The 25,822-nt window shown below is 48.4% G+C and overlaps 1 protein-coding gene across 7 annotated transcripts in view; it reads right to left on the bottom strand.

The window, feature by feature from the left end:
• Positions 1-25,822, bottom strand: part of B3GNTL1 (UDP-GlcNAc:betaGal beta-1,3-N-acetylglucosaminyltransferase like 1) — a 140,243-nt gene that overhangs the window by 22,459 nt on the left and 91,962 nt on the right. For 4 of the 7 annotated variants that reach the window (XR_012328728.1, XR_012328729.1, XM_073798108.1 and 1 more), the window contains exon 8: positions 5,388-5,512. Coding sequence is in view for 3 of the 7 variants with exons in the window: in XM_073798108.1 (XP_073654209.1) it covers positions 5,388-5,512 (125 nt within the window). In the remaining 4 variants the exon portion in view is untranslated. Of the gene's footprint in view, positions 1-5,387; positions 5,513-17,944; positions 18,041-25,822 lie in introns of all 7 variants that reach the window. The other 3 variants (XR_012328727.1, XR_012328730.1, XM_033847161.2) reach the window with 1 other exon arrangement.

The following is a 25,822-nucleotide window of genomic DNA, read 5'->3' as shown; positions in this document are numbered from 1 at the left end:
TTTTTAATTGACCTTATATATTACTTCTTTGTGAAGTGTCATGTCCGTTCAACTATTTTGCCTACTTTTATTAGATTTTATTTTTGGGTGATAGGGGTTCTTAATATCTCCCCCATACTAACCCTCTGTGAGATATACAGATTATGAATATTTTCTCCCAGTCTGTGGTTTGTCTATTCATTTTCCTAATGGTGTCTTTTTAAAAAATTAATTAATTAATTAATTATTGGCTGTGTTGGGTCTTCGTTTCTGTGCGTGGGCTTTCTCTAGTTGCGGCAAGTGGGGGCCACTCTTCATCGCAGTGCGAGGGCCTCTCACTGTCGCGGCCTCTCTTGTTGCGGAGCACAAGCTCCAGACGCGCAGGCTCAGTAGTTGTGGCTCATGGGCCTAGTTGCTCCGTGGCATGTGGGATCTTCCCAGACCAGGGCTCAAACCCGTGTCCCCTGCATTGGCAGGCAGACTCTCAACCACTGCGCCACCAGGGAAGCCCCTAATGGTGTCTTTTTATGAGCAAAAGTTTTTAATTTTGATGAAGTCCAATTTATCAATTTTATAGCACTAAAGAGGGACTTCCCTGGTGGTCCAGTGGTTAAGAATCTGCCTTCCAATGCAGGGGACGCGGGTTCAACCCCTGGTCGGGGAACTAAGATTCCACATGCCGGGGCAACTAAGCCCCCGGGCCTCAACTGCTGAGTTTGTGCACCTCAACTAGAGAGAAGCCCGCATGCCGCAACGAAGAGCCTATGTGCTGCAACTAAGACCCTATACAGCCAAAAAAAAAAAAAAAAAAGGGTTAAAGATTCTGGTGTCCTCTCTAATAAATTTTTTCCTATCCCCAAGTTGTGAAGATATTCCCTGATGTTTTCTTCTAGAAGCTTTATATTTTACCTGCTTCTATATTTATATCTAAGCCATCTAGAATTAATTTTTCTATAGGGCATGAGATTTTTTTTTTCCATATGGATATCCATTTGCTCCATTTGTTAAAAATAATTTTCTTTTTTCCATTGAATGCCTTTGGAGACTGTTAAAAATCAATTGTGAGTCTATTTCTGGACTCTGCTCTGTTTCATTGATGTATATGTCTATCTTTATTCTATTAATACATTTTCTTGATTGCTATAGCTTCAGAGTGAGTCTTAAAATCAGACACAATAAGTCCTCAAATTTTGTTCTTTTCAAGATTGTTTAGGACACTCTGGGCCCTTTGATTTTCATGCGAATTTTAAAATCAGATTATCAATTTCTACAAAGAAGCCACCTGGGACTTTTACTGGGATTGCTTTGAATTTACAGATCTGGAGAGAACTGATGTTAACAATACGGAGTCTTCCAATCCATGAATGTGGTGTCTCTCTCCATCGATCTTATAGGTTTTCTTTAATTTCCCTCAGCCTTTTTTGGAGTAGGTTTTAGCGGATATAGACATACCTTACTAAACTTACTCAAAAGTATTTTATTATTGACGCCATTGTACATTTTTTAAACTGCATTTTTTCAGTTGTTCATTGCAATTCTATAAACTTGTATTCTGGAAAATTTGCTAAGTTACTGGTTTTGATTTCCTATGAAACACAATCATGCCACCTACAAATGATGCTAGTTTTACTTCCACTTTTTTTTTTTTTAATGTTGAGCCTTCTTTTAATTCATTTTATTTATTTTTGGCTGTGTTGGCTCTTTGTTTCTGTGCGAGGGCTTTCTCTAGTTGTGGCAAGCGGGGGCCACTCTTCATCACGGTGCGCCAGCCTCTCACTGTCGTGGCCTCTCTTGTTGCGTAGCACAGGCTCCAGACGCGCAGGCTCAGTAGTTGTGGCTCACGGGCCCAGTTGCTCCGCAGCATGTGGGATCTTCCCAGACCAGGGCTCGAACCCGTGTCCCCTGCATTAGCAGGCAGATTCTCAACCACTGCGCCACCAGGGAAGCCCACTTCCACTTTCTAATACTTATATTTTTTATTTTTCCTGTCTCATTGCACTGACCTCCATTACAATGTGGAATAGAAGTAGTGAGAGGAGTGATCAGATCGCTTCCTCCTGATCTTAGAAGGGAAAGCTTTCAGTCTTTAATGATTAAGTATGAGGTTAGTTATAGGTTTGAGTAAATGCTATCAGACTGAGAAAGTTTCCCTCTATTTCTAGTTTGCTGAGTTTTTTAAAAAATCATGAATGGGTATTGAATTTTGCCCAATGCTTTTTCTGCATCTATTGCATTGATTGTGTGATTTTTATCTTTTATTCTGTTACTGTATTAAATCATACTAATTGATTTCTGAATGTTAAACCAGACTTGTATTCATGATGTATTATCCTTTCATATATATTTCTGAATTTGACTTGGTAATATTTTGTGAATGATTTTTGCAACTATTTTCATAAGGGATATTTGTCTGTAATTTTATTTTCTTGTAATATTCTTGTAGCATTTTTTACTTCAGTCATGCTAGTCTCACGGAGTGTGAAGCTCCTCCCTCCCAACACCCAACAGACCTTTCTCCTCTTCTATTTCCTGAAAGAATTTATGTTAGATTGGTATTATTTCTTCCTTACATTTTTGATAGAATATATCAGTAAAGCCATCTGGCTTGGCTTTTCTTTATGAAAAGCTTTTAAATTACTAATTAATTCTTAATTATTATTTATACCTTTTTTTTTTTTTGGCCATGCGCAGGGCATGCAAGATATATTAGTTCCCCAGCCAGGGATTGAACCTAAACCCCCTGCAGTGGAAGCACGGAGTCCCAACCACTATATCGCCAAGGAATTCTCTATTATTTATACTTTAAATACCTACTGGATCTGTAATGATGTCCCCTCTTTAATTCCCAGTATATTGGTAACCTGTGTTTTCTTTTAAAAATCAATCTTGATAGAGGCTTGTCAATTGTACTGATTTTATTTCAAGCTAATTCTTGGTTTTGCTGATGTTTTTTCTACTGACTGTCCATTTTCAATTTTACCTTTTTCATTCCTTTCCTTCTATTTACTTTGAGTTTACTTTGCTATTACTTTTGAAACCTTTAAAGGTGGAGACTTAGATAATTGCTTAGTTTCTTCTTTTATAATATAAACTTTTAAAGCTATAAAAACTTATTATAAACTCTGCTTTAGCTAAATTCCACAAATTTTGACATACTGTTTTGTCATCAAATTAAATTTTTTCCCTAATATCCTTTGTGATTTTTTCCCTTGGTTGCTTAATTTCCAAATATTTTGTATATTCAAGATGTCTTAGGGCTTCCCTGGTGGTGCAGTGATTAAGAATCTGCCTGCCAAGGCAGGGGACACAGGTTTAAGCCCTGGTCTGGGAAGATCCCCCATGCCATGAAGCAACTAAGCCCATGTGCCACAACTACTGAGCCTGCACTCTAGAGCCTGCGAGCCACAACTACCAAAGCCCATGCACCTAGAGCCCGTGCTCCACAACAAGAGAAGCCACTGCAACGAGAAGCCTGTGCACCGCAACGAAGAGTAGCTCCTGCTTGCCACAAAACTAGAGAAAGCCCGCACACAGCCACAGGCCTAATGCAGCCAAAAAAAAGAAAAAAAAGAAAAAAATGATTTCTAATTTATAAAACATAACCCGTATGCTTTCAATCATTTGAAATTTATTCAGATTTTTTTCTTGGTCCAAAGTAACGTCTATCTTGTACTTTAAAAGAATGCGTATTCTGCAGTTGACTATAGAGTTCCTTAACTGTCTACTGTCATGTCAGTTAATAGTGTTGTTCAAACCTTCTGATCCTCACAGACTTCCCCACCCCCCAACTTCTATCAATTACTGAGATAGGAGTATTAAAATCTGCAACTCCAGTCTCAGTTTTTGCCTCATGTATTTTGAAACTCTGGGATTAGGGATATACACATTTAGGATTGTTATGTCCCCCTAGAAAATGACCTTTACCCCATGTGTGCAAATCACACTTGCATTGAGTCAAGTTCATGACAACAAACTCCCAATGATGCTCCACTAAATCTACTGTATGAAAATTCAGACTTAACAGAAGAGAAATCAAGCTCTTTTGCTTAAAGCTGGAAAACAAAGAAGCTAAGTTTTAGTGTTGAATAGCACATGTGCAAAAGTTCAAGGATCTCCCAAGTCAATATGGATGCTGGGGGCTTCCCTGGTGGTGCAGTGGTGAGGAATCCGCCTGCCAATGCAGGGAACATGGGTTCGAGTCCTGGTCCGGGAAGATCCCACATGCTACGGAGCAACTAAGTCCATGTGCCACAACTGCTGAGCCTGCGCTGTACAGCCTGCGAGCCACAACTACTGAGCCCGCGTGCCACAACTACTGAAGCCCGCACGCCTAGAGCCCCTGCTCTGCAACAAGAGAAGCCACCGCAATGAGAAGCCCGCACACCGCAACGAAGAGTAGCCCCTGCTCACCGCAACTAGAGAAAGCCTGCGCCCAGCAACGAAGACGCAAAGCAGCCAAAAATAAATAAATAAATAAATTATATGGATGCTGCAATCTGGGACACCCCCCCCCCCCCGACGACACATGCCCAAATCAGCATCACACCCACTGTGACAGTGGACAGGAGACCTCCCAGGACAGAAACTGAGAAGCCACGCCTTCCAACGAGTCTCACACCCTCCAGGGGAAGAACAGAGTCTCTTCTACTTCCAGAAACACACATGCATGTCCCTGCATCATGCTCTTTACAATCAAAAGATCCCCGGATCGCAGACCTGTTTCAGGGCCCCATTCCTCCCTGTCCCCAAGAGAGCAGCATTACGGTAGCACCAAGGGGGATACATACTGGTAGTTGTTTGAAATGCAACACCCACACACATGCACAAACGTGCACACACAGACACACATGCGCGCACACACACACAGTTCAAACTAAAGAAAGAAAAGCACACCCCTCCCTTGCCTTCACCCTGCCTGTACTTTCGGCACCATCCCTGCCCTGTCCCTGGTAGTCGGCCTCTAGCCTTGGGGCCTGGGGGACGTGGGGGCCATGAGAGGGAGGGGGCTAGTGTCCTTGTGATGCCCCACAGAGGAAGCGGCCCAACCTCGGTCCCAGTAGCCCTCCCCTTGGTGGGCAGAGAAGGAAGAGGGTGCCCCCAGCCCGCCTGTAATCACGTTAGCGGGGGGCTGGGCTCACGCTGAGAATCCCGTCAACTCAAAGCAAGTGAGAACAAAACCCCAAGAGAACAACTATACGTGAATCCTACCTCACTTCAAAAAAGTGAGAACAGACATTTGGCCTTGATCCTGGGGAAATGCTGGTCCGTGGACCTAGGACAACGTCCCTCCCGGGAGGCCGCAGGCCCCGTGCCGGCCACGCTCCCAGGTTTCCTGCCTTGCGACCTGACTGGGTCACCTGTGTCTGCCCCACTGACCCCGCCCGGTCTGGCCCCCTGGACTTGCGTACTCGAGGATGGAGTGTGTGGCCGCGCCGGGGTGGTAGCGGTAGAGAAGCAGGCTCTGGTCCACGCGGACGAGTCCGCCGCCCTTCCTCAGGTGTTCGTGGAAGAACAGCAAGTCCTCGGGGACACCCTGCAGGATGAAAGAAACGTGTCTCCACTCACGACAGAGCCTCATTCTGGCGACGGGAGACGCGGATCCGTCCGGCACCCCATGCCATGCTTGAGCCTGGCATGACCCGTGAGGCCTCAGCGGGAAAACAACACGTCCAGCTCCCCCACCTTGTGGCCGGCACTGGGCAAGCGTGACCACAAGAGGCGTCTTCAGGACAAGAAGGTGCCCGAGGGGTGGACCCAAGCCCCAGTGTCACCCTCACTCACAGCCTCAAACTTGACCCCTGGCCCGCGCTGCTGGCCCGCTGACCTGCCCCCTCCCTGTTGACGAGCTTGCTGCTCCGAGGGTCTGCAGCGTCCCGCTGGGTGTTCCCGTCCTGTGAGAACGCAGGCCTCCCGCCCCCTCCTGGAGAAGCGCAGACCAGGGCTGGCCGTTGGGGTCACAGCCACCCTGCTGGTCAGTCTGGGGGATCTCAGTCCTGGTGGGGACACCAAGTTGGCTCCCCTCACTTTTTTAAATTCAAGGTGAAAACCAAGTGAGCAGGGGTTCTGGACAGGAGGTCACCCAGGGTGTGTCTGGTGAGCAGAGCCCAGCAATGGCTGGGGACACTGCCAGGACCCCTGCTCCGGGCAGAGGCTGGTTTCCTGACAGCCCAGAGGCTGCTGCTCTCCGGCCCCAGCCTGTCCTCCTCTGCCGGTTCCCCAGCCCGAGCTCGGTTTCACTGAGCCAATGCCAGCACCACAGCCGGGCCCACTGCTTCCAGTAAAGCCACGGCTGTCCCCCAGCTCGTCCACCCCGAGAGGAAGGCGGCACAGCTGGCCTCTGAGGTCTCGATGTCCTGATGGAGCCTGGTGGCCGTCATCCTCGGGGGGAGATGGGACCCCTGGCCCCTCTTGGCCAGCTTCTTGGCCCGAGCGTATCCCCTGACTGGGCCCTGTGCACCTGGCCTCTGGGGTCTGTGATGAACTGATGCTCTTTGTCTGTGGCCGCCCAGGCGCGAGGTCCGCTGCCTCCTGGCTCGGGCCTGAGCGCCATCCCTGGAAGCAGCCCACTCAGCTCTCACTCCTGAGCTGCCACACTGGGCACCAGCCTGCCCGCCTCCGTCCCTGAACAAAGCCACCGCTGCCCAGGGAATCGCCGCCCGGGGTCCCTGACACACCGCAAGGCCGTCAGGGCAACGCGATGGAAGCCAGCCGAGTAGGAAATCGGCGCAGTCTCGTTAGCGACGCAGAAACACGCGAACCACTTCACTTGCAGCGTCGGGCGGTTCAATCAATCAGTGACTCGATGGACTACTGTGTGGTGACTGAAGTGTTTTCACAAAGACCACAACGACATGAAAAGATTTATAACAAAATGTTAAGTTAAAAATCAAGTTTCAAAATTGTGTTTGCAGCTTGGCTAAAAGTGGTCCACAGTAAAAGGAAGACAGAAGGACCCCACACAAAAGTTCACAGCAGATGTGTGGTGATGGGTTCACGGGTCATTTGCATAGTTTTTCCTTTTTCTAATTTTCTGCATTTTCAGAGTCATCTTTCAAGAGCACATTGTGAACTCATATCAGGAAGATGGCGGAAGAGTAAGACGCGGAGATCACCTTCCTCCCCACAGATACACCAGAAATACATCTACACGTGGAACAACTCCTACAGAACACCTACTGAAGGCTGGCAGAAGACCTCAGACCTCCCAAAAGGCAAGAAACTCCCCAAGTACCTGGGTAGGGCAAAAGAAAAAAAAAAGAAAAAACAGAGACAAAAGAATAGGGACGGCACCTGCACCAGTGGGAGGGAGCTGTGAAGGAGGGAAAGTTTCCACACACTAGGAAGCCCCTTCGCGGGCGGAGACTTTGGGAGGCGGAGGGGAGCTTCGAAGCCGCGGAGGAGAGCACAGCAACGGGTGCGGAGGGCAAAGCGGGGAGATTCCCGCACAGAGGATCGGTGCCTACCGGCACTCACCAGCCCGAGAGGCTTGTCTGCTCACCCACCGGGGCGGGCGGGGCTGCGAGCTGAGGCTCTGAGGCTCGGGTTTCGGTTTCGGACGGAGCGCAGGGAGAGGACTGGGGTTGGCAGACGGAGCGCAGGAAGAGGACTGGGGTTGGCGGCTTGAACATAGCCTGAAGGGGTTAGTGCACCACAGCTAGCCGGGAGGGAGTCCGGGGAAAAGTCTGCACCTGCCGAAGAGGCAAGAGACTTTTTCTTCCCTCTTTGTTTCCTGGTGCGTGAGGAGAGGGGTTTAAGAACGCTGCTTAAAGGAACTCCAGAGACGGGCGCGAGCCGCGGCTAAAAGCGCGAACCCCAGAGACGGGCGCGAGCCGCGGCTAAAAGCGCGGACCCCAGAGACGGGCGGGAGACGCTAAGGCCGCTGCTACCGCCACCAGGAAGCCTGTGTGCGAGCACAGGTCACTCTCCACACCCCTCTTCCGAGGAGCCTGTGCAGCCCGCCACTGCCAGGTTCCCGGGATCCAGGGACAACTTCCCCGGGAGAACGCACGGCGGGCCTCAGGCTGGTGCAAAGTCACGCCGGCCTTTGCCGCAGGCCCGCCCCGCACTCCGTGCCCCTCCCTCCCCGCCGGCCTGAGTGCGCCAGAGCCCCCGGATCAGTGGCTCCTTTAACCCCGTCCTGTCTGAGCAAAAAACAGACGCCCTCTAGCGACCTACACGCAGAGGCAGGGCCAAATCCAAAGCTGAGCCCCTGTGAGCTGTGAGAACAAAGAAGAGAAAGGGAAATCTCTCCCAGCAGCCTCAGAAGCAGCGGATTAAAGCTCCACAATCAACTTGATATACCCTGCATCTGTGGAATACCTGAACAGACAACCAATCATCCCAAATTAAGGAAGTGGACTTTAGGAGCAAGATCTATGATTTTTTCCCCTTTTCCTCTTTTTGTGAATGTGTATGCTTCTGTGTGAAATCTTGTCTGTATAGTCTGCTTCAACCATTTGTCCTAGGGTTCTATCCGTCCATGGTTTTTTTAAAAAATTTTTTCTTAATAATTTTAATTTTAATAACATTATTATACTTTACCTTCATTCTTTCTTTCTTTCCTTCCTTCCTTCCCTCCTTTAGACAACGAATCATCCCAAATTGAGGAGGTGGTCTCTGACAGCAAGATTTATGATTTTTCCCCCTTTACCTCTTTTAGTGAGGGTGTATGTGTATGCTTCTGTGTAAGATTTTGTCTGTATAGCTTTGCTTCCAACATTTGTCCTAAGGTTCTATCCGTCCCTTTTTTTTTTCTAAATAAGAATTTTTTAATTCAATAACTTTATTATACTTTATTTTATTTTTACTGTATCTTCTTTCTTTCTGTCTTTTTTCCTTCTTTCCCTTCCTTCCTCCCTCCCTCCCTCCCTTTCTTTCCTTCTTGCCTTCTTTCCTTCTTTGCTTCTTTCTTTCTTTCTTTCTTTCTTTCTTTCTTCCTTCCTTCCTTCCTTCCTTCCTTCCTTCCCTCCATTCCTTCTTTCTTTCCTCATACTTCTACTAATTCCCTCTACTTTTTCTCCCTTTTATTCTGAGCCGTGTCGATGAAAGGCTCTTGGTGCTCCAGCCAGGAGTCAGGGCTCTGTCTCTGAGGTAGGAGAGCCAACTTCAGGACACTGGTCAACAAGAGACCTCCCAGCTCCACATAATATCAAACGGCGAAAATCTCCCAGAGACCTCCATCTTAACACCAGCACCCAGCTTCACTCAACGACCAGCAAGCCACAGTGCTGGACAACCTATGCCAAACAACTAGCAAAACAGGAACACAACCCCACCCATTAGCAGAGAGGCTGCCTAAAATCATAATAAGGCCACAGACACCCCAAAACACACCACCAGACGTGAACCTGCCCACTAGAGAGACAAGATCCAGCCTCATCCACCACAACACAGGCACTAGTCCCCTCCACCAGGAAGCCTACACAACCCACTGAACCAACCTTAGCCATTGGGGACAGACATCAAAAACAGCGGGAACTATGAACCTGCAGTCTGCAAAAAGGAGACTCCAAACACAGTAAGATAAGCAAAATGAGAAGACAGAAAAACACACAGCAGATAAAGGAGCAAGATAAAAATGCACCAGACCTAACAAATGAAGAGGAAATAGGCAGTCTACCTGAAAAAGAATTCAGAATAATGATAGTAAGGATGATCCGAAATCTTGGAAATAGAATGGACAAAATGCAAGAAACAGTTAACAAGGACCTAGAAGAAATAAAGATGAAACAAGCAACGATGAACAACACAATAAATGAAATGAAAAGTACTCTAGATGGGATCAACAGCAGAATAACTGAGGCAGAAGAACGGATAAGTGACCTGGAAGATAAAATAGTGGAAATAACTACTGCAGAGCAGAATAAAGAAAAAAGAATGAAAAGAACTGAGGACAGTCTCAGAGACCTCTGGGACAACATTAAACGCACCAACATTCGAATTATAGGGGTTCCAGAAGAAGAAGAGAAAAAGAAAGGGACTGAGAAAATATTTGAAGAGATTATAGTTGAAAACTTCCCTAATATGGGAAAGGAAATAGTTAATCAAGTCCAGGAAGCACAGAGAGTCCCATACAGGATAAATCCAAGGAGAAATACGCCAAGACACATATTAATCAAACTGTCAAAAATTAAATACAAAGAAAACATATTAAAAGCAGCAAGGAAAAAACAACAAATAACACATAAGGGAATCCCCATAAGGTTAACAGCTGATCTCTCAGCAGAAACCCTACAAGCCAGAAGGGAGTGGCAGGACATACTGAAAGTGATGAAGGAGAAAAACCTGCAGCCAAAACTACTCTACCCAGCAAGGATCTCATTCAGATTTGATGGAGAAATTAAAACCTTTACAGACAAGCAAAAGCTGAGAGAGTTCAGCACCACCAAACCAGCTTTACAACAAATGCTAAAGGATCTTCTCTAGGCAAGAAACACAAGAGAAGGAAAAGACCTATAATAATGAACCCAAAACAATTTAGAAAATGGGAATAGGAACATACATATCGATAATTACCTTAAATGTAAATGGACTAAATGCTCCCACCAAAAGACACAGATTAGCTGAATGGATACAAAAACAAGACCCTTATATATGCTGTCTACAAGAGACCCACTTCAGACCTAGAGACACATACAGACTGAAAGTAAGGGGATGGAAAAAGATATTCCATGCAAATGGACATCAAAAGAAAGCTGGAGTAGCAATTCTCATATCAGACAAAATAGACTTTAAAATAAGGACTATTAAAAGAGACAAAGAAGGACACTATATAATGATCAAGGGATCGATCCAAGAAGAAGATATAACAATTGTAAATATTTAGGCACCCAACATAGGAGCACCTCAATACATAAGGCAAATACTAACAGCCATAAAAGGGGAAATCGACAGTAACACATTCATAGTAGGGGACTTAAACACCCCACTTTCACCCATGGACAGATCATCCAAAGTGAAAATAAATAAGGAAACACAAGCTTTAAATGATACATTAAACAAGATGGACTTAATTGATATTTATAGGACACTCCATCCAAAAACAACAGAATACACATTTTTCTCAAGTGCTCATGGAACATTCTCCAGGATAGATCATATCTTGGGTCACAAATCAAGCCTTGCTAAATTTAAGAAAATTGAAATTGTATCAAGTATCTTTTCTGACCACAACGCCATGAGACTAGATATCAATTACAGGAAAAGATCTGTAAAAAATACAAACACATGGAGGCTAAACAATACACTACTTAATAATGAAGTGATCACTGAAGAAATCAAAGAGGAAATCAAAAAATACCTAGAAACAAATGACAATGAAGACACAATGACCCAAAACCTATGGGATGCAGCAAAAGCAGTTCTAAGGGGGAAGTTTATAGCAATACAAGCCCACCTTAAGAAGCAGGAAACATCTCGAATAAATAACCTAACCTTGCACCTCAAGCAATTAGAGAAAGAAGAACAAAAAAAAAACCCAAAGCTAGCAGAAGGAAAGAAATCATAAAAATCAGATCAAAAATAAATGAAAAAGAAATGAAGGAAACAATAGTAAAGATCAATAAAACTAAAAGCTGGTTCTTTGAGAAGATAAACAAAATAGATAAACCACTAGCCAGACTCATCAAGGAAAAAAGGGAGAAGACTCAAATCAATAGAATTAGAAATGAAAAAGGAGAGGTAACAACTGACACTGCAGAAATAAAAAAGATCATGAGAGATTACTACAAGCAACTCTATGCCAATAAAATGGACAACCTGGAAGAAATGGACAAATTCTTAGAAATGCACAACCTGCCAAGACTGAATCAGGAAGAAATAGAAAATATGAACAGACCAATCACAAGCACTGAAATTGAAACTGTGATTAAAAATCTTCCAACAAACAAAAGCCCAGGACCAGATGGCTTCACAGGCGAATTCTATCAAACATTTAGAGAAGAGCTAACACCTATCCTTCTCAAACTCTTCCAAAATAATAGCAGAGGGAGGAACACTCCCAAATTCCTTCTATGAGGCCACCATCACCTTGATACCAAAACCAGACAAGGATGTCACAAAGAAAGAAAACTACAGGCCAATATCACTGATGAACATAGATGCAAAAATCCTCAACAAAATACTAGCAAACAGAATCCAACAGCACATTAAAAGGATCATACACCATGATCAAGTGGGGTTTATTCCAGGGATGCAAGGATTCTTCAATATACGCAAATCAATCAATGTGATACACCATATTAACAAATTGAAGGAGAAAAACCATATGATCATCTCAATAGATGCAGAGAAAGCTTTTGACAAAATTCAACACCCATTTATGATAAAAACCCTGCAGAAAGTAGGCATAGAGGGAACTTTCCTCAACATAATAAAGGCCATATATGACAAGCCCACAGCAAACATCATCCTCAATGGTGAAAAACTGAAAGCATTTCCACTAAGATCAGGAACAAGACAAGGTTGCCCACTCTCACCACTCTTATTCAACATAGTTTTGGAAGTTTTAGCCACAGCAATCAGAGAAGAAAAAGAAATAAAAGGAATCCAAATCGGAAAAGAAGAAGTAAAGCTGTCACTGTTTGCAGATGACATGATCCTATACATAGAGAATCCTAAAGATGCTACCAGAAAACTACTAGAGCAAATCAATGAATTTGGTAAAGTGGCAGGATACAAAATTAATGCACAGAAATCTCTGGCATTCCTACATACTAATGATTAAAAATCTGAAAGTGAAATCAAGAAAACACTCCCATTTACCACTGCAACAAAAAGAATAAAATATCTAGGAATAAACCTACCTAAGGAGACAAAAGACCTGTATGCAGAAAATTATAAGACACTGATGAAAGAAATTAAAGATGACACAAATAGATGGAGAGATATACCATGTTCTTGGATTGGAAGAATCAACATTGTGAAAATAACTCTACTACCCAAAGCAATCTATAGATTCAATGCAATCCCTATCAAACTACCACTGGCATTTTTCACAGAACTAGAACAAAAAATTTCGCAATTTGTATGGAAACACAAAAGACCCCGAATAGCCAAAGCAATCTTGAGAACGAAAAAAGGAACTGGAGGAATCAGGCTCCCTGACTTCAGACTATACTACAAAGCTACAGTAATCAAGACAGTATGGTACTGGCACAAAAACAGAAAGATAGATCAATGGAACAGGATAGAAAGCCCAGAGATAAACCCACGCACATATGGACACCTTATCTTTGATAAAGGTGGCAGGAATGTACAGTGGAGAAAGGACAGCCTCTTCAATAAGTGGTGCTGGGAAAACTGGACAGGTACATGTAAAAGTATGAGATTAGATCACTCCCTAACACCATACACAAAAATAAGCTCAAAATGGATTAAAGACCTAAATGTAAGGCCAGAAACTATCAAACTCTTAGAGGAAAACATAGGCAGAACACTCTATGACATAAATCACAGCAAGATCCTTTCTGACCCACCTCCTAGAGTAATGGAAATAAAAACAAAAATAAACAAATGGGACCTAATGAAACTTCAAAGCTTTTGCACAGCAAAGGAAACCATAAACAAGACCAAAAGACAACCCTCAGAATGGGAAAAAATATTTGCAAATGAAGCAACCGACAAAGGATTAATCTCCAAAATTTACAAGCAGCTCATGCAGCTCAATAACAAAAAAACAAACAACCCAATCCAAAAATGGGCAGAAGACCTAAATAGACATTTCTCCAAAGAAGATATACAGACTGCCAACAAACACATGAAAGAATGCTCAACATCATTAATCATTAGAGAAATGCAAATCAAAACTACAATGAGATATCATCTCACACCAGTCAGAATGGCCATCATCAAAAAATCTAGAAACAATAAATGCTGGAGAGGGTGTGGAGAAAAGGGAACACTCTTGCACTGCTGGTGGGAATGTGAATTGGTTCAGCCACTATGGAGAACAGTATGGAGGTTCCTTAAAAAACTACAAATAGAACTACCATATGACCCAGCAATCCCACTACTGGGCATATACCCTGAGAAAACCAAAATTCAAAAAGAGTCATGTACCAAAATGTTCATTGCAGCTCTATTTACAATAGCCCGGAGATGGAAACAACCTAAGTGCCCATCATCGGATGAATGGATAAAGAAGATGTGGCACATATATACAATGGAATATTACTCAGCCATAAAAAGAAACGAAATTGAGCTATTTGTAATGAGGTGGATAGACCTAGAGTCTGTCATACAGAGTGAAGTAAGTCAGAAAGAAAAAGACAAATACCGTATGCTAACACATATATATGGAATTTAAGAAAAAAAAATGTCATGAAGAACCTAGGGGTAAGGCAGGAATAAAGACACAGACCTACTAGAGAATGGACTTGAGGTTATGAGGAGGGGGAAGGGTGAGCTGTGACAGGGCGAGAGAGAGTCATGGACATATACACACTAACAAACGTAATAAGGTAGATAGCTAGTGGGAAGCAGCCGCATGGCACAGGGATATCGGCTCGGTGCTTTGTGACAGCCTGGAGGGGTGGGATAGGGAGGGTGGCAGGGAGGGAGACGCAAGACATATGGGAACATATGTATATGTGTAACTGATTCACTTTGTTATAAAGCAGAAACTAACACACCATTGTAAAGCAATTATACCCCAATAAAGATGTTAAAAAAGAAAAAAAGAGCACATTGTGACTCTGCGCTTTATAGATTTAGGAAGGAGAAAATGTCCTCTCTTCTCATGACCAAGAGGACCTCAACCCCAGAGTTCCCTTATTTCTGGCAAAGAGACAAGTGAGAATTTAGCCAGAGGAGGTGCCTGGGACGTGGCTGGAGGGCACCCCCCACCCCCGATTCACAAGAGCCTGGGCACCGCTGACCGATCGCAAACAGCGGCAGAGGCCGCGATGGGATGCAGAGGTGACGTCAAGGAAGATGGGGTGCTGAGCCCCGGTCCCCCGTGGAGATGGGGGCCTGGGCAGACCTGGGGGATCAGCCGGAGCCCTGGGGCCTCTGGGGTGTGAGAACGCGGTTGGATGGGTAGGCGCCCTCAGAGATGTGGTGAAAGGGGATTAGGACCCTGTGGGACAAAAGGAAACAAAGAAGGAGAGACACACCCTCCTCCCCTCCCTGCCCTCAACACCCGCTGCACTTCCCTGGGGTGGCAGAGGGGACGACCCTGAGGTAGGAATCCCATGAACTGCAGCTATACAAAGCCCGTGTGAGAAGAAACAGAAAACAGACACTTCCGTGGACAGAAATTCACCCCAAATAACAACAACAACAAAAACCATGAAGGAGAACTCTGGTTCCACACATCGGAATCAGGTCCGCATTAAGACCAATCCCAGTGAAACCATGAGTCTTTAACAAGGGAGGAATTCTCAGAGCCTCCAGGAAAAGGTCAAGCACCTTACAAAGCCGAGCGAATCGAAGGAGCGTCAGGCAAAGCAAGGCAACAGGGAGCTGTGCTGTCAAGACATGCAAGCGAAGGTGTGACTCAGGGTTTTCTGTCCAGCCCGTACCTCCTTCACATGTCCAGAGCCACAGTCTGAATGGGCAGGAACTCAAGGAACGCCGAGGCCCGGACAGCCTGACATGCGAGGCTGAGTCCAGGGACACAGACGGGCAGCTGGGGACTCAGCACGCGGGGTTGCCTTCTGACGAGAGCAGAAATCACGCAACCAAACAGGAGGAGAAAGGAAAGAGGGAACAGATGATCTACTGGCTGCTGTTGAGGCAACAGGTGGGGGTCAGAATACTTTCAAAAACCGAAAAACAAAAAGCCAACCAGGAAAGGTTTAAGCAGAGCACTTGGGACCAAGGGCATTTAAAGAGAGAGAAATACAAAGATGACAAAATACAGACCTTCTTCGATACCAAGAGAGGTTTTCAATGCACCAGAGAAGATGCTAACTTCTGGCTCTGGGTGGCTGAGTGGCCAACCTCTACGGCATCTGTGAGCCCCATGCCCAGAGTGGGAAGCCCCGGGGCGGGGAGATAAAACCCACAAAACAGGGGTGGAAGCCCCAGCCTTGCTGCTCTGACATCCTCAGGATAGAATCTGGGACGAGCACAAGTGGGAGTGAGAGGAAATCCCAGAACGCTGAGACCCAGGATGGGAGAAAATACCCACAAGCAAGTATCTGACCAAGAACACCAACAACTCAACAATAAGAAGACACCCCGCTTAAAACTGGGCAAAAGATCTGGACGCTTCATAAAATAACATACAAGTAGCCAATCGGTGCATGAAAAATTGCTCAACATCATAAGTCATCTCAGAAATGAAAATTAAAATACAACAAGAAACTACAGAACTGCAATCAGAATGGCTAAAATGAAGAGCCTGGGGTACACCCTCTGGAGAGGGGGAGACAGCTCGTAACTCACACAGCGACTCCGAGCCTGGGGATCTTTCCAACAGATGCAAAAGCACTTCTGCAAAGTGTCTGCTGTGCTGGGTGGCGAACCCCTCCAGGCCGTTCCCCCTCCAAGACTTTTTCACCCAGGCCAGACCGGCCCTCAGAAGAGCCCTGTTCTGAACCAACAAACACCATTTTTGTCACTTTCCTTTTTGTTTAAGGGCCTGAAACCATTGCCTCCTGGGGACATCCAGACCCCTCAGCTGGATGCTGTCCTGCGCCGGATGGCGCCCTCCTCCAAATCTCCGACTCCCCTCCCCCACCTTGCCTCTGCGAGTGCATTTTCCCAATTTAAAACCTGTGCACCTTGCAGGTTCCAGCTCGTGGCCGCTGTGTCCACGACCACTCAGCCACCCTCACCCCCGAGTCTCGCCACCATCCTGCTCTGCGTCCTTTGCACCTCGACTGTCCCGGCTGCTTCGGTTCCCTGCCCTTCTCTCCATGGGCAAGAACTGCAGCCTCTTGGGCCTGGAGAATCAGCTGAGGACCAGTCCCCAAACCTAAGTCCAGCCCTCAGGGCACTATGCTCCCCTCGAGCCCCTGGTTTGTAAACCTGAGACCAGCACTACTCCTGGAGGGCACGTCTGGGCGACCATGAGGGACCGTCCGGCCAGGGTCCAATGCAGGGGGCAGTGGGGGAGCCAGCCTCTCCCTCTAAAATGAGACTGTGTGCGTGACGGGCAGGGGAGTGGGCAGAGGAATGCCGGGTAGGAGCAGGGAGGGGGTTGGCTCCAAGCGGCCCCTGTGCAGTCAGTGAAGGTCCCCCCGAAGTGGAGAGGACATTCAGAGCAGGCAGGACCGTGGCCAAGGTTCTGGGGCAGACGGTGAGCCTGGGCCTGAGTTACCCCCACCTTCCAGCCTGATGGGCCTTAACATGCCTGGCCCACCCCTTCCACCACGAGGACCAGAACTCATGATCTCAAAGCCAATTTAAGGGCGGGGGGGGGGGGGGGGGTTAAGGGAAAATAAACTAACCCTCAGGTTTACCTTCTGATCGGTGTCGGAGTGCTCACTCTTAAGACCGTCGGGGTGGGAGGGGAGCAGGTCAGCGTCGCATCCCCATTTCTAGGCCGGAGCCCGGAGACCAGCGTGGGCCCCGCTCTGCAGGTGAGGCCCCTCAGGTAGGCGAGGGTGCAGACGAAGGAGCCAGGCCAGCTTGGACCCGAACACCCCAGGGCCACCGGCCACGGGAGAACTGGGGAGCTCTTCCCCCGCTGCCGTCCAGGGGTGGCAGGATGACACTGCCCACCTCCTGCGCTTTCCCACAAACAGCTCTTAAAGCAGGATGAGGCAACCAGGGCCGGGCAGGTGTGAGCCAGGAGCAGACGCCCGGCGCCCACAGCCTTCACACAGAAATCCCCTGCTTCCCGCACAACACAGGCCGAGCGGTGCCCCGGCTGCACCCTGGGAAGCTCAGCACGCCCGGCCCGGAAGCAGGAAGCGCTGCAAAGGCCCTGACGGGGGCCGGCGGCCCAGCCCGGCCCCGCCCAGCCCAGCACGGCCCAGCCCAGCCCAGAGGAGGAATCCACGGGACACGCACTTACCCGCCCGCCCTCGTCAAATGGGCCCACGTGGGAGAACCAGGCTCGGGAGCAGAACCAGGTGGGCATGATCACGGTGGGGCCATTGGAGGTAAACACCTGGAAGCAATTAGTATGGACACAATTAACAGAGAAAAACAGCTCATCACACAACCCACAGGTTATTTCCCACAAAGTCACTCAGAAGGTGACAAGCAAATGTGCACATCCCTTCCCTGTCGGTACAAAGGTTCAAGGGGCTTTAGAGCCAGGTCAGTGGTGTCCAGCTCCCAAGGCTGACAGATGGGCTCAAAGTCCCCCACCACGTCCTGTTCTGCGGCTGATGAACCACCCAGGTTCTCGGGGGGCGTGCTCTAATCACTGCTGGAGCCAGTTAACGAAAACAAGCATCTAAAATGAAGAGGGATGACAAGGCATTGCACGCCCACCATGTGGGGCCTTCTTCACCATGTCCAGCACCATTGGTGGACATCTGGGCTCGGGGGCTCTGCAGTCTTACTTTATTTCTACTATGTTATAAAATCTGCACTTGCACCATTGACTCTGTGAGAACCTGGAGGACGTTCGGTCCGTCCTGGACCCGAATCACTGACAGTGAGAGGCTGTGAGCGCACTGTGGGGACAGGGAGCCAGAGGCCGGAAGCTGAGCTGGAACAGAGCAGGATGGACAGACCCGCGTCCCTCTGTGCCTGGGACGTTTCTTCTGTATTTGGACGTGGCTTGTGAACGTCCAGCAGCAAACGGTCACTCAGGACAGGTCGCCCCTCGCATGCAGCCCACACCCGCCAAGCTCGCTCAGCCCTGAGCAAGCATCTCTTCAGCACTTTTGCTTCAAGACGATTCCACCACCACCTCACGCGGCACCCCAAGTGGCTTCTGCGTCTGAGCCACAGGTGTGACCTGAGCCTGAGTTTTGCCGTGAGCGAATGCAACCTCAATCACACAAGTCACTGGGCTTCTTTTAAAGCTGGGGAACATTAATGAGGGTGAGGTCCAAACATTTATCACCATTTTACACAAAAACAAAGCCGGGTTGTAGTGGTTACACGAATATGTACACATGTGCTAAAACTCACAAAGCTGTATACCAAAAAGGAAAACAGTTCGTTTTACTTTAATTTTTCTTAAATTTTTTTTTGTTGTTGTTGTTGTTGTTGCAGTACGCGGGCCTCTCACTGTTGTGGCCTCTCCCGTTGCAGAGCACAGGCTCCGGACACGCAGGCTCAGCGGCCATGGCTCACGGGCCCAGCCGCTCCGCGGCATGTGGGATCCTCCTGGACCGGGGCACGAACCCGTGTCCCCTGCATCGGCAGGCGGACTCTCAACCACTGCGCCACCAGGGAAGCCCCAAACATTTTTTATTTAAATGGTTTTTCCAGGCTTAATGATGCCTCGGAGGGGACATCTGTGTAAAAAAAATCAGAGGCACACACATTCCTTACCACATAGATACGCACAGACACACACAGAGACACACACAGAGACACACAGACACACACACACAGAGCAGCCGGCCACCTCTCCAGGCCGTCACACTGTCCAACGTGAAGACTGACCAGAGGAGACAGGGCTGCCAAGGGGATACCAGCTTTGCAGCTGCCTCTGTGCACTGGGGCCTCCAGAGCAGTGAGCCCCAAAGGGCCCCCAGAAGTCCCCGCCTCTCGAGTTCTCTGCTCACTCTGGAGCCTCACTGACCACAAATGTGGGGAAACACATTTGTGGAATTTTCTCTCTGCCGACACAGGAAAGAAATGAGGCTGGAGTGGTGACGAGGACGTTGGTGATTGACGTGGGCGCTGCTCGAAGGCACAATGGGGTCCCTCACACCCCTCCGTGAGGTTAGGAAGTGGAGCAGCTACCTACATACGGGTTCCGAGTTTTTTGTTGGTTTCTTTTGCGGTACGCGGGCCTCTCATTGTTGTGGCCTCTCCCGTTGCGAAGCACAGGCTCCGGACGCGCAGGCTCAGCGGCCATGGCTCACGGGCCTATCCGCTCCGCGGCATGTGGGATCTTCCCGGACCGGGGCACGAACCTGCGTCCCCTGCATCGGCAGGTGGACTCTCAACCACTGCACCACCAGGGAAGCCCACGGGTTCCGAGTTTTAAATGTGGTTTCCAGCAAGACAAAACTTGTGAGGGTCTTAACAACCCTTCTAGAAATTTGCCAGGCATCAGTTCTAGTCACCGTTTAAACTGAGTTATGTGCACGTGAACGAATCCCATGTTTTAACCTGGTGTGTGAAGTGTAGCATGTAGGGGTCCCAGCGGGCAGTGAGTCCCTCGGCCGCCCTCTGTACACAGGTGCCGCTGTCTGTCCCCTCGAGGCTGCCACTGGGTCCCCCTTCCTCATCCTGTGGCAGAGCAGGGGGCCCAGGTTCTGTCCAGACTGGCCACCGACCAGCTGGCCGGGGGACGCCGTGGAGCCCTCGGGAGAAAGTGGCCTAGGCTTAATGAGCGTATCCCGCCTCTAAAATCCCAGCGACTCATTACAAGAAATCTTGACCAAAACTGTCTTAGAAGAAAACCAACCTTTCTTCCACGAATGGCGCGTTTGGGTCACTCACTGCACTCACATCACATGTCCAAGTGGCCAGGGCAGACCTCCTGTCCCCCACATGTGAAACATGGCCAGGCCCCAGAGCATCAGGCAGGTCAGCAGGACTCCAGGGCCAGTTCCCTGGCTTGGTCACGATTCTGCCTCCACTGCCCCACGGGCTCAGGCCAGTCCAGCCAGCCCACTGGGGGGCCGAGGGCGGCTCCTGGCTTCTCTGGGGTTTGCCCTGCCAGCAGCCACTACCCCTAGCCTGGGCCACGGAAGTTCTGCCAACAGCTAGAGACCAGAACACAGGGCTCTCTCCCTTGACACTTGGGGGGCATGAAGGATCTGGGCACCAGGCTCCCTTTCCTCCCCTCGGCTGCACTGCCCGCTCTGACGTCTGGGTCAGGGTCCAAGGCAGGGAGGGAGAAGCACAGCAGCCCCCAGGAGGGAAGGGGTTCCCAGGGAGCTCCAAACACCCTGCCTCTCTTGGCCCCAGGCTCCGGCACAGAGCCTTCAACCCCGACAAGCCCCTTGCACAGGCACACGCGCACACACACAGACACACACCCCACTCCCACTGCCCTGGGCAGGCGGCCCCGAGGGCTAGCCCACCACCCGCGAGAGGGATGTGCTGGAATTGAAGACCCCGGGTACCTAAGTCGGCTCACTTCCACTCTGATCAGGGGCACGGGGCAGGGGATGCCCACACCCTCCTCAGCCCAGCACACGAGCTCCCACACCCAGTGGCGCTGCAGTCTCAGAGGGCGGGGGCGGCTCGGGCAAGGACCCCGGAGGAGGGCTGAGGTCCCCACGCGGGGCTGGCTACAGCCACCCCCACCCCCACCTGCGAGCACGGGCGCTGCGTCTGGCCGCGTTGGCTTCGTCACGTGACCACCATGTGCTCCTACTACCCACTGATTCTAACACACTCTCAGCCCCCAGGCCTCCGAGCCGAATGTTTGATTAACACACACGGGCTCGGCTCACCTGTGAGGCTTCATTCTGCCGGCGCTGCTGAGATGGACACCGCGGATGGCAGCTCACGTCACAGCTCAGGGTCCGGTCTGGTGGGGCCTCTTTCTAGCCTGCAGGCGGCCTTCTCCCCACGTCCCCACGCGGCAGCAAGAGCTCCAGCGTCTGTGCTACTCAGCTCATCATGGGGCCCCACCCTCACGGCCTCAGCTGACCCTAGTGACTCTCAAAGGCCCCACCTCCCAATCCCATCATATTGCGGGGTTGGCTTCGAAACAGGAATGGGGGACACAGACACTCAGTGACCTGCAGCTTTGCTCTGCCCTGACCCCCAGTGTTAGGTGATCCAGAGCCCTGCTCCATGGACCCTCCCACCCAGGAGCCCATCAGCACTGACCACTCATTCCTAATTGCCCCCAAGCTCCAGACCACAGACCTGGCTGCCCACTGACATCTCCTCTTGGTTGTGTAAAGGGCGACTCAAACGACTTTCTTACAGCTTTGTTGACTATGACTGACATGCAATACACGGTACATATTTAAAGTCTGATGAACGTGACCAGCATACAAACCCCCTCCCCAGCTTCCTCATGCCCCTGTCTGTCCCCCTTGGTGAGCTCCCTGTCTCCCTCCCCAGGCAGTTGCTGATTTGCCTTTTTTTTTTTTTTTGGCTCAGTGCCTTGTGGGATCTTAGTTCCCCAACCAGGGATCGAACCCAGGCCCTTGGCAGTGAGAGTGCGAAGTCCTAACCACTGGACCACCAAGAAATTCCCTGATTTGCTTTCTATCACAAATAAGTTAGCTTGCATTTTCCAGAATTTCACATAAGTAGAGTCACGCAGTAGTGCTCTTTTCTGGTTTCTCGCACTCAGTACCACCTGTTCGCTCAGAACTACAGCTGTTTTTCCATTCGCCTATTAGTGAACGCAGGCTGCTCCCAGTTTGTGTTGTGGGTATATCTGTGTGTAAGCCTCTGGGTGGAGAGGCTTCCATTTCTCTCAGGTAAACACCCAGGAAGGAGTGGCTGGATGATAAGGCAGTTGTACGGTGAGCTTTCAAAAACAATTGCTGAATTGTTTTCCACAGTGGTTGGATCACCTGCATTCGCACCAGCGGTGTGTGAGCTCCCATTGCTCCACATCCTCGCAAACACTTGGGATGGCCAGCCTTTATCTTCTAGACGTGCTAATAGGTGTGCTGCGGTATCTCGTGGTGGACTTAACATTTTTCTAATGGTTAATGATGCTGAACTAATTTACCATCCATATACCTTATTTGATGAAGCATCTATTCAAATCATTGGCCCCTTTTTTTATTGGGATGTTTGTTTTCTTATCACTGAGTCTTGAGAGTCCTACAGAGGTCTGGGCACAAGTCCTTTATCAGATATTATTTGTAAATATTTTCTCCCATTCCCCTGGCCTGTCTTTTCATTTTCTTAACATGTCTTTTGGGACTTCCCTGGTGGCGCAGTGGTTAAGAATCTGCCTGCCAACACAGGGGACACGGGTTTGAGCCCTGGTCCGGGAAGATCCCACATGCCGTGGAGCAACTAAGCCCGTGCGCCACAACTACTGAGCCTGTGCTCTAGAGCCCACGAGCCAAAACTTCTGAGCCCACATGCCACAACTACTGAAGCCTGTGCACCTAGAGCCCGTGTTCCGCAACAAGAGAAGCCACCGCAATGAGAAGCCCACACATTGCAACGAAGAGTAGCCCCTGCTCTCCACAACTAGAGAAAGCTCGCGCGCACAGCGAAGACTCAACACAGCCAAAAATAAATAATTAATTAAACAACAAAACAAAAAAATGTCTTTCAAAGAAGTTTGTAAATTTTTTTTGATAGGTAAGAACTGAATTTATTTAGAGAGAAACATACTCCACAGACAGTCTGTAGGCCATCTCAGAAGGTGAGAAAGGCACCAGGGTGTGGGGTTGTCAGTTTTTATAGGGGTGGGTAATTTCATAGGCTAATGAGTGGGAGGAGTATTCCAGCTATTTTGGGAAGGGGTGGGGATTTCCAGGAATTGGGCCACCGCCCACTTTTTGATCCTTATGGTCAGTCTTGGAACTGTCATGACGCCTGTGGGTGTGTCATTTAGCTGGCTGATGTGTTACAGTGAGCGTATACTGAGGTTCAAGGTCTAGTGGAAGTCAACTTCTCTGCCAATTTGGACCCATGTGGTTCTAATCTGTTTATGTCATGTCCTCGGGCTATGTCATTCTTTCAAAGGTTGTGCTCTGCCCCCTTCCCTCCTGTTTCATTCCCCCCTCAGAGATTTTACTCCCATATTCTTTATGGAAAGCAGAAGGGTGACGGTAAGGAGTTTGTAATGTTGATGAAGTCCAATTTATCCATTTTTTTCTCTTATGAATTGTGATTTTGGTATCTTATCTGAGAACTTTCTTGCCTAACCCAAGGTTGCAAAGATATTTTTCTGTTTTCTTCTAGAAGTTTTATAGTTTTAAGTTCTACATTTAGTTCTAGGGTCCATTTTGAGTTAACTTTCATATATGGTGTGAGGTTTTAAAGTCCCATTTTATCCATGTTTTTCATCTGTTCAAGGATTATGCTCTTTCTCCAGTGAACTGCATTTGCACTTTTATAAAAAAAACCAGTTGTCTGTGTACACACGGGTCAATTCTGGACTCTAGTCTGTTCCTTTGATCTGTTTGTCTGTCTTTATGCCAACACATACTGTCTGGATTAGCCTTGAAGTCAGGCAGTGCTGGTCCTCTAGCTTTGTTCTTTTTCAGGTGAACTTTGGCTATTCTAAAGCCTTTGTATTTCCAACAAATTTTAGAATGAGTTTGTCAATTTCTGTTAAAAAAAAACCCTGCTGTGATATCGACGGGGACCACGATGAACATACAGATCTGGGGAGGATGGACATCTCAACACTGAGTCCTCTAACCCATGAGCACCGTGTATCTCCCATTCACTTAGGTCTTATTTAATTTCTTGCAGTAATTGTACTAGTTTTCTGTGGTTGCTGTCACAAACTACCACAAACTGAGTGACTTAAAACAATAGTAGTTTATTTTCGTACAGTCTGGAGGGCAGAAGTTCTAAATGAGTCTCGCAGTGTGAGACTGGGGTGTCAGCAGGGCCTCCTCCATTCAGAGGCAGGGGCACCATTGTTCCTCACCTGGTCCAGCTTCTGGAGGCTGCCAGCATCCCTCGCCCTCCCTGGTTCACAGTCCCTCTCCTGTCTTCACAGCCAGCAGCTTGGTGCCTCCTCGTCTTTCTGGGTCAAATCTCCTTTGCCCCCTCTTATAAGGACACTTATGACGGCATTTACGCCCCACCTGGGTAACCCAGGACAATCTCCCTGTCTCAAAGTCCTCAATCACATCTGCAAAGACCCTTTTTCCATTTAAGGTAACATTTCCAGTGCGCCCACCGCCCCCCCCAAATGTTTGCAAACGTTTTTGGTGGTTACACCTGGGTGGGGTGGGGTGGGGGGATGGGAGGAATACTCCTGGTATCTAGTTAGGAAGGGAAATGAAATTTTAACTGTGATGAAACACACTACACCCTCAAAACGCTACGATTAAAAAGACTGACAACACCAAGTGAGAATCGTACACACTGCAGGAGGGGCGGTGAGACAGAACCACTTTGCAAAGCAGCTGAGCAGATGCTTAGACCCTCCGCACAACCAGCCACGCCCCTCCTGGGCACACGCCACACAAAACCTGCCCGCGAATGTTCCAAGCAGCTTTTTGCGCAACAGACAAACAAACAGACAAACCCAAACGTTCATCAACAACGCGTGGCCGGACACTGAGGTGCAGCCGCAATGGACGCGCCCCAGCAAATAGATAAGCTGTGGAGATGCACGCAACTCAGGTGAACGTCAGGGAAGAGCAGCCACCACAACTTCATTCGTGTGGAATCCTAAAAACGTGAATTCTAATCACTGGCAACAGAGATCAGGTCGGTGGTGCCTGCGACTGAGGTGCAAAGATACAAACTTTAAAAATCTTCAGCAAAATCTTTGCTGCCACCAAGGAAGCTGCCAGCACGAGTGTCCTGAAGTCATCAGTGCAGTTCTGAGACGCGTGACTCCCAGCATCCCAGCATCTGGGTGCTTGGGGGGCGGCGGGGGGGCGTCCTGGAGGGTCCAGGAAACCAGGCCTATCGCCGACAAATGCCACAGAAGGGCCCCTGAGGCCCTCTGCACCCAGCATTTTCTAGCAAATACAAAACATCAGTCCCAAGAAACGTGCTCCATAACTTCCCCTGTCAGAAAAAAGCGGATTTCACACTGTTATTTGGAAACCATTACAAAGCAAAACTGAGCTTCCTGTTTTCAATGCTTACTTGCCAAAACCCCAGATGTGTTTTCTGGCGAGTGACTCTGCAG

Source organism: Tursiops truncatus, chromosome 20, assembly GCF_011762595.2.
Source record: "Tursiops truncatus isolate mTurTru1 chromosome 20, mTurTru1.mat.Y, whole genome shotgun sequence".
Classification (NCBI taxonomy): domain Eukaryota; kingdom Metazoa; phylum Chordata; class Mammalia; order Artiodactyla; family Delphinidae; genus Tursiops; species Tursiops truncatus.
Note: the sequence above shows the minus strand (reverse complement) of the source record. Positions and strands in the feature narration are given on the sequence as shown.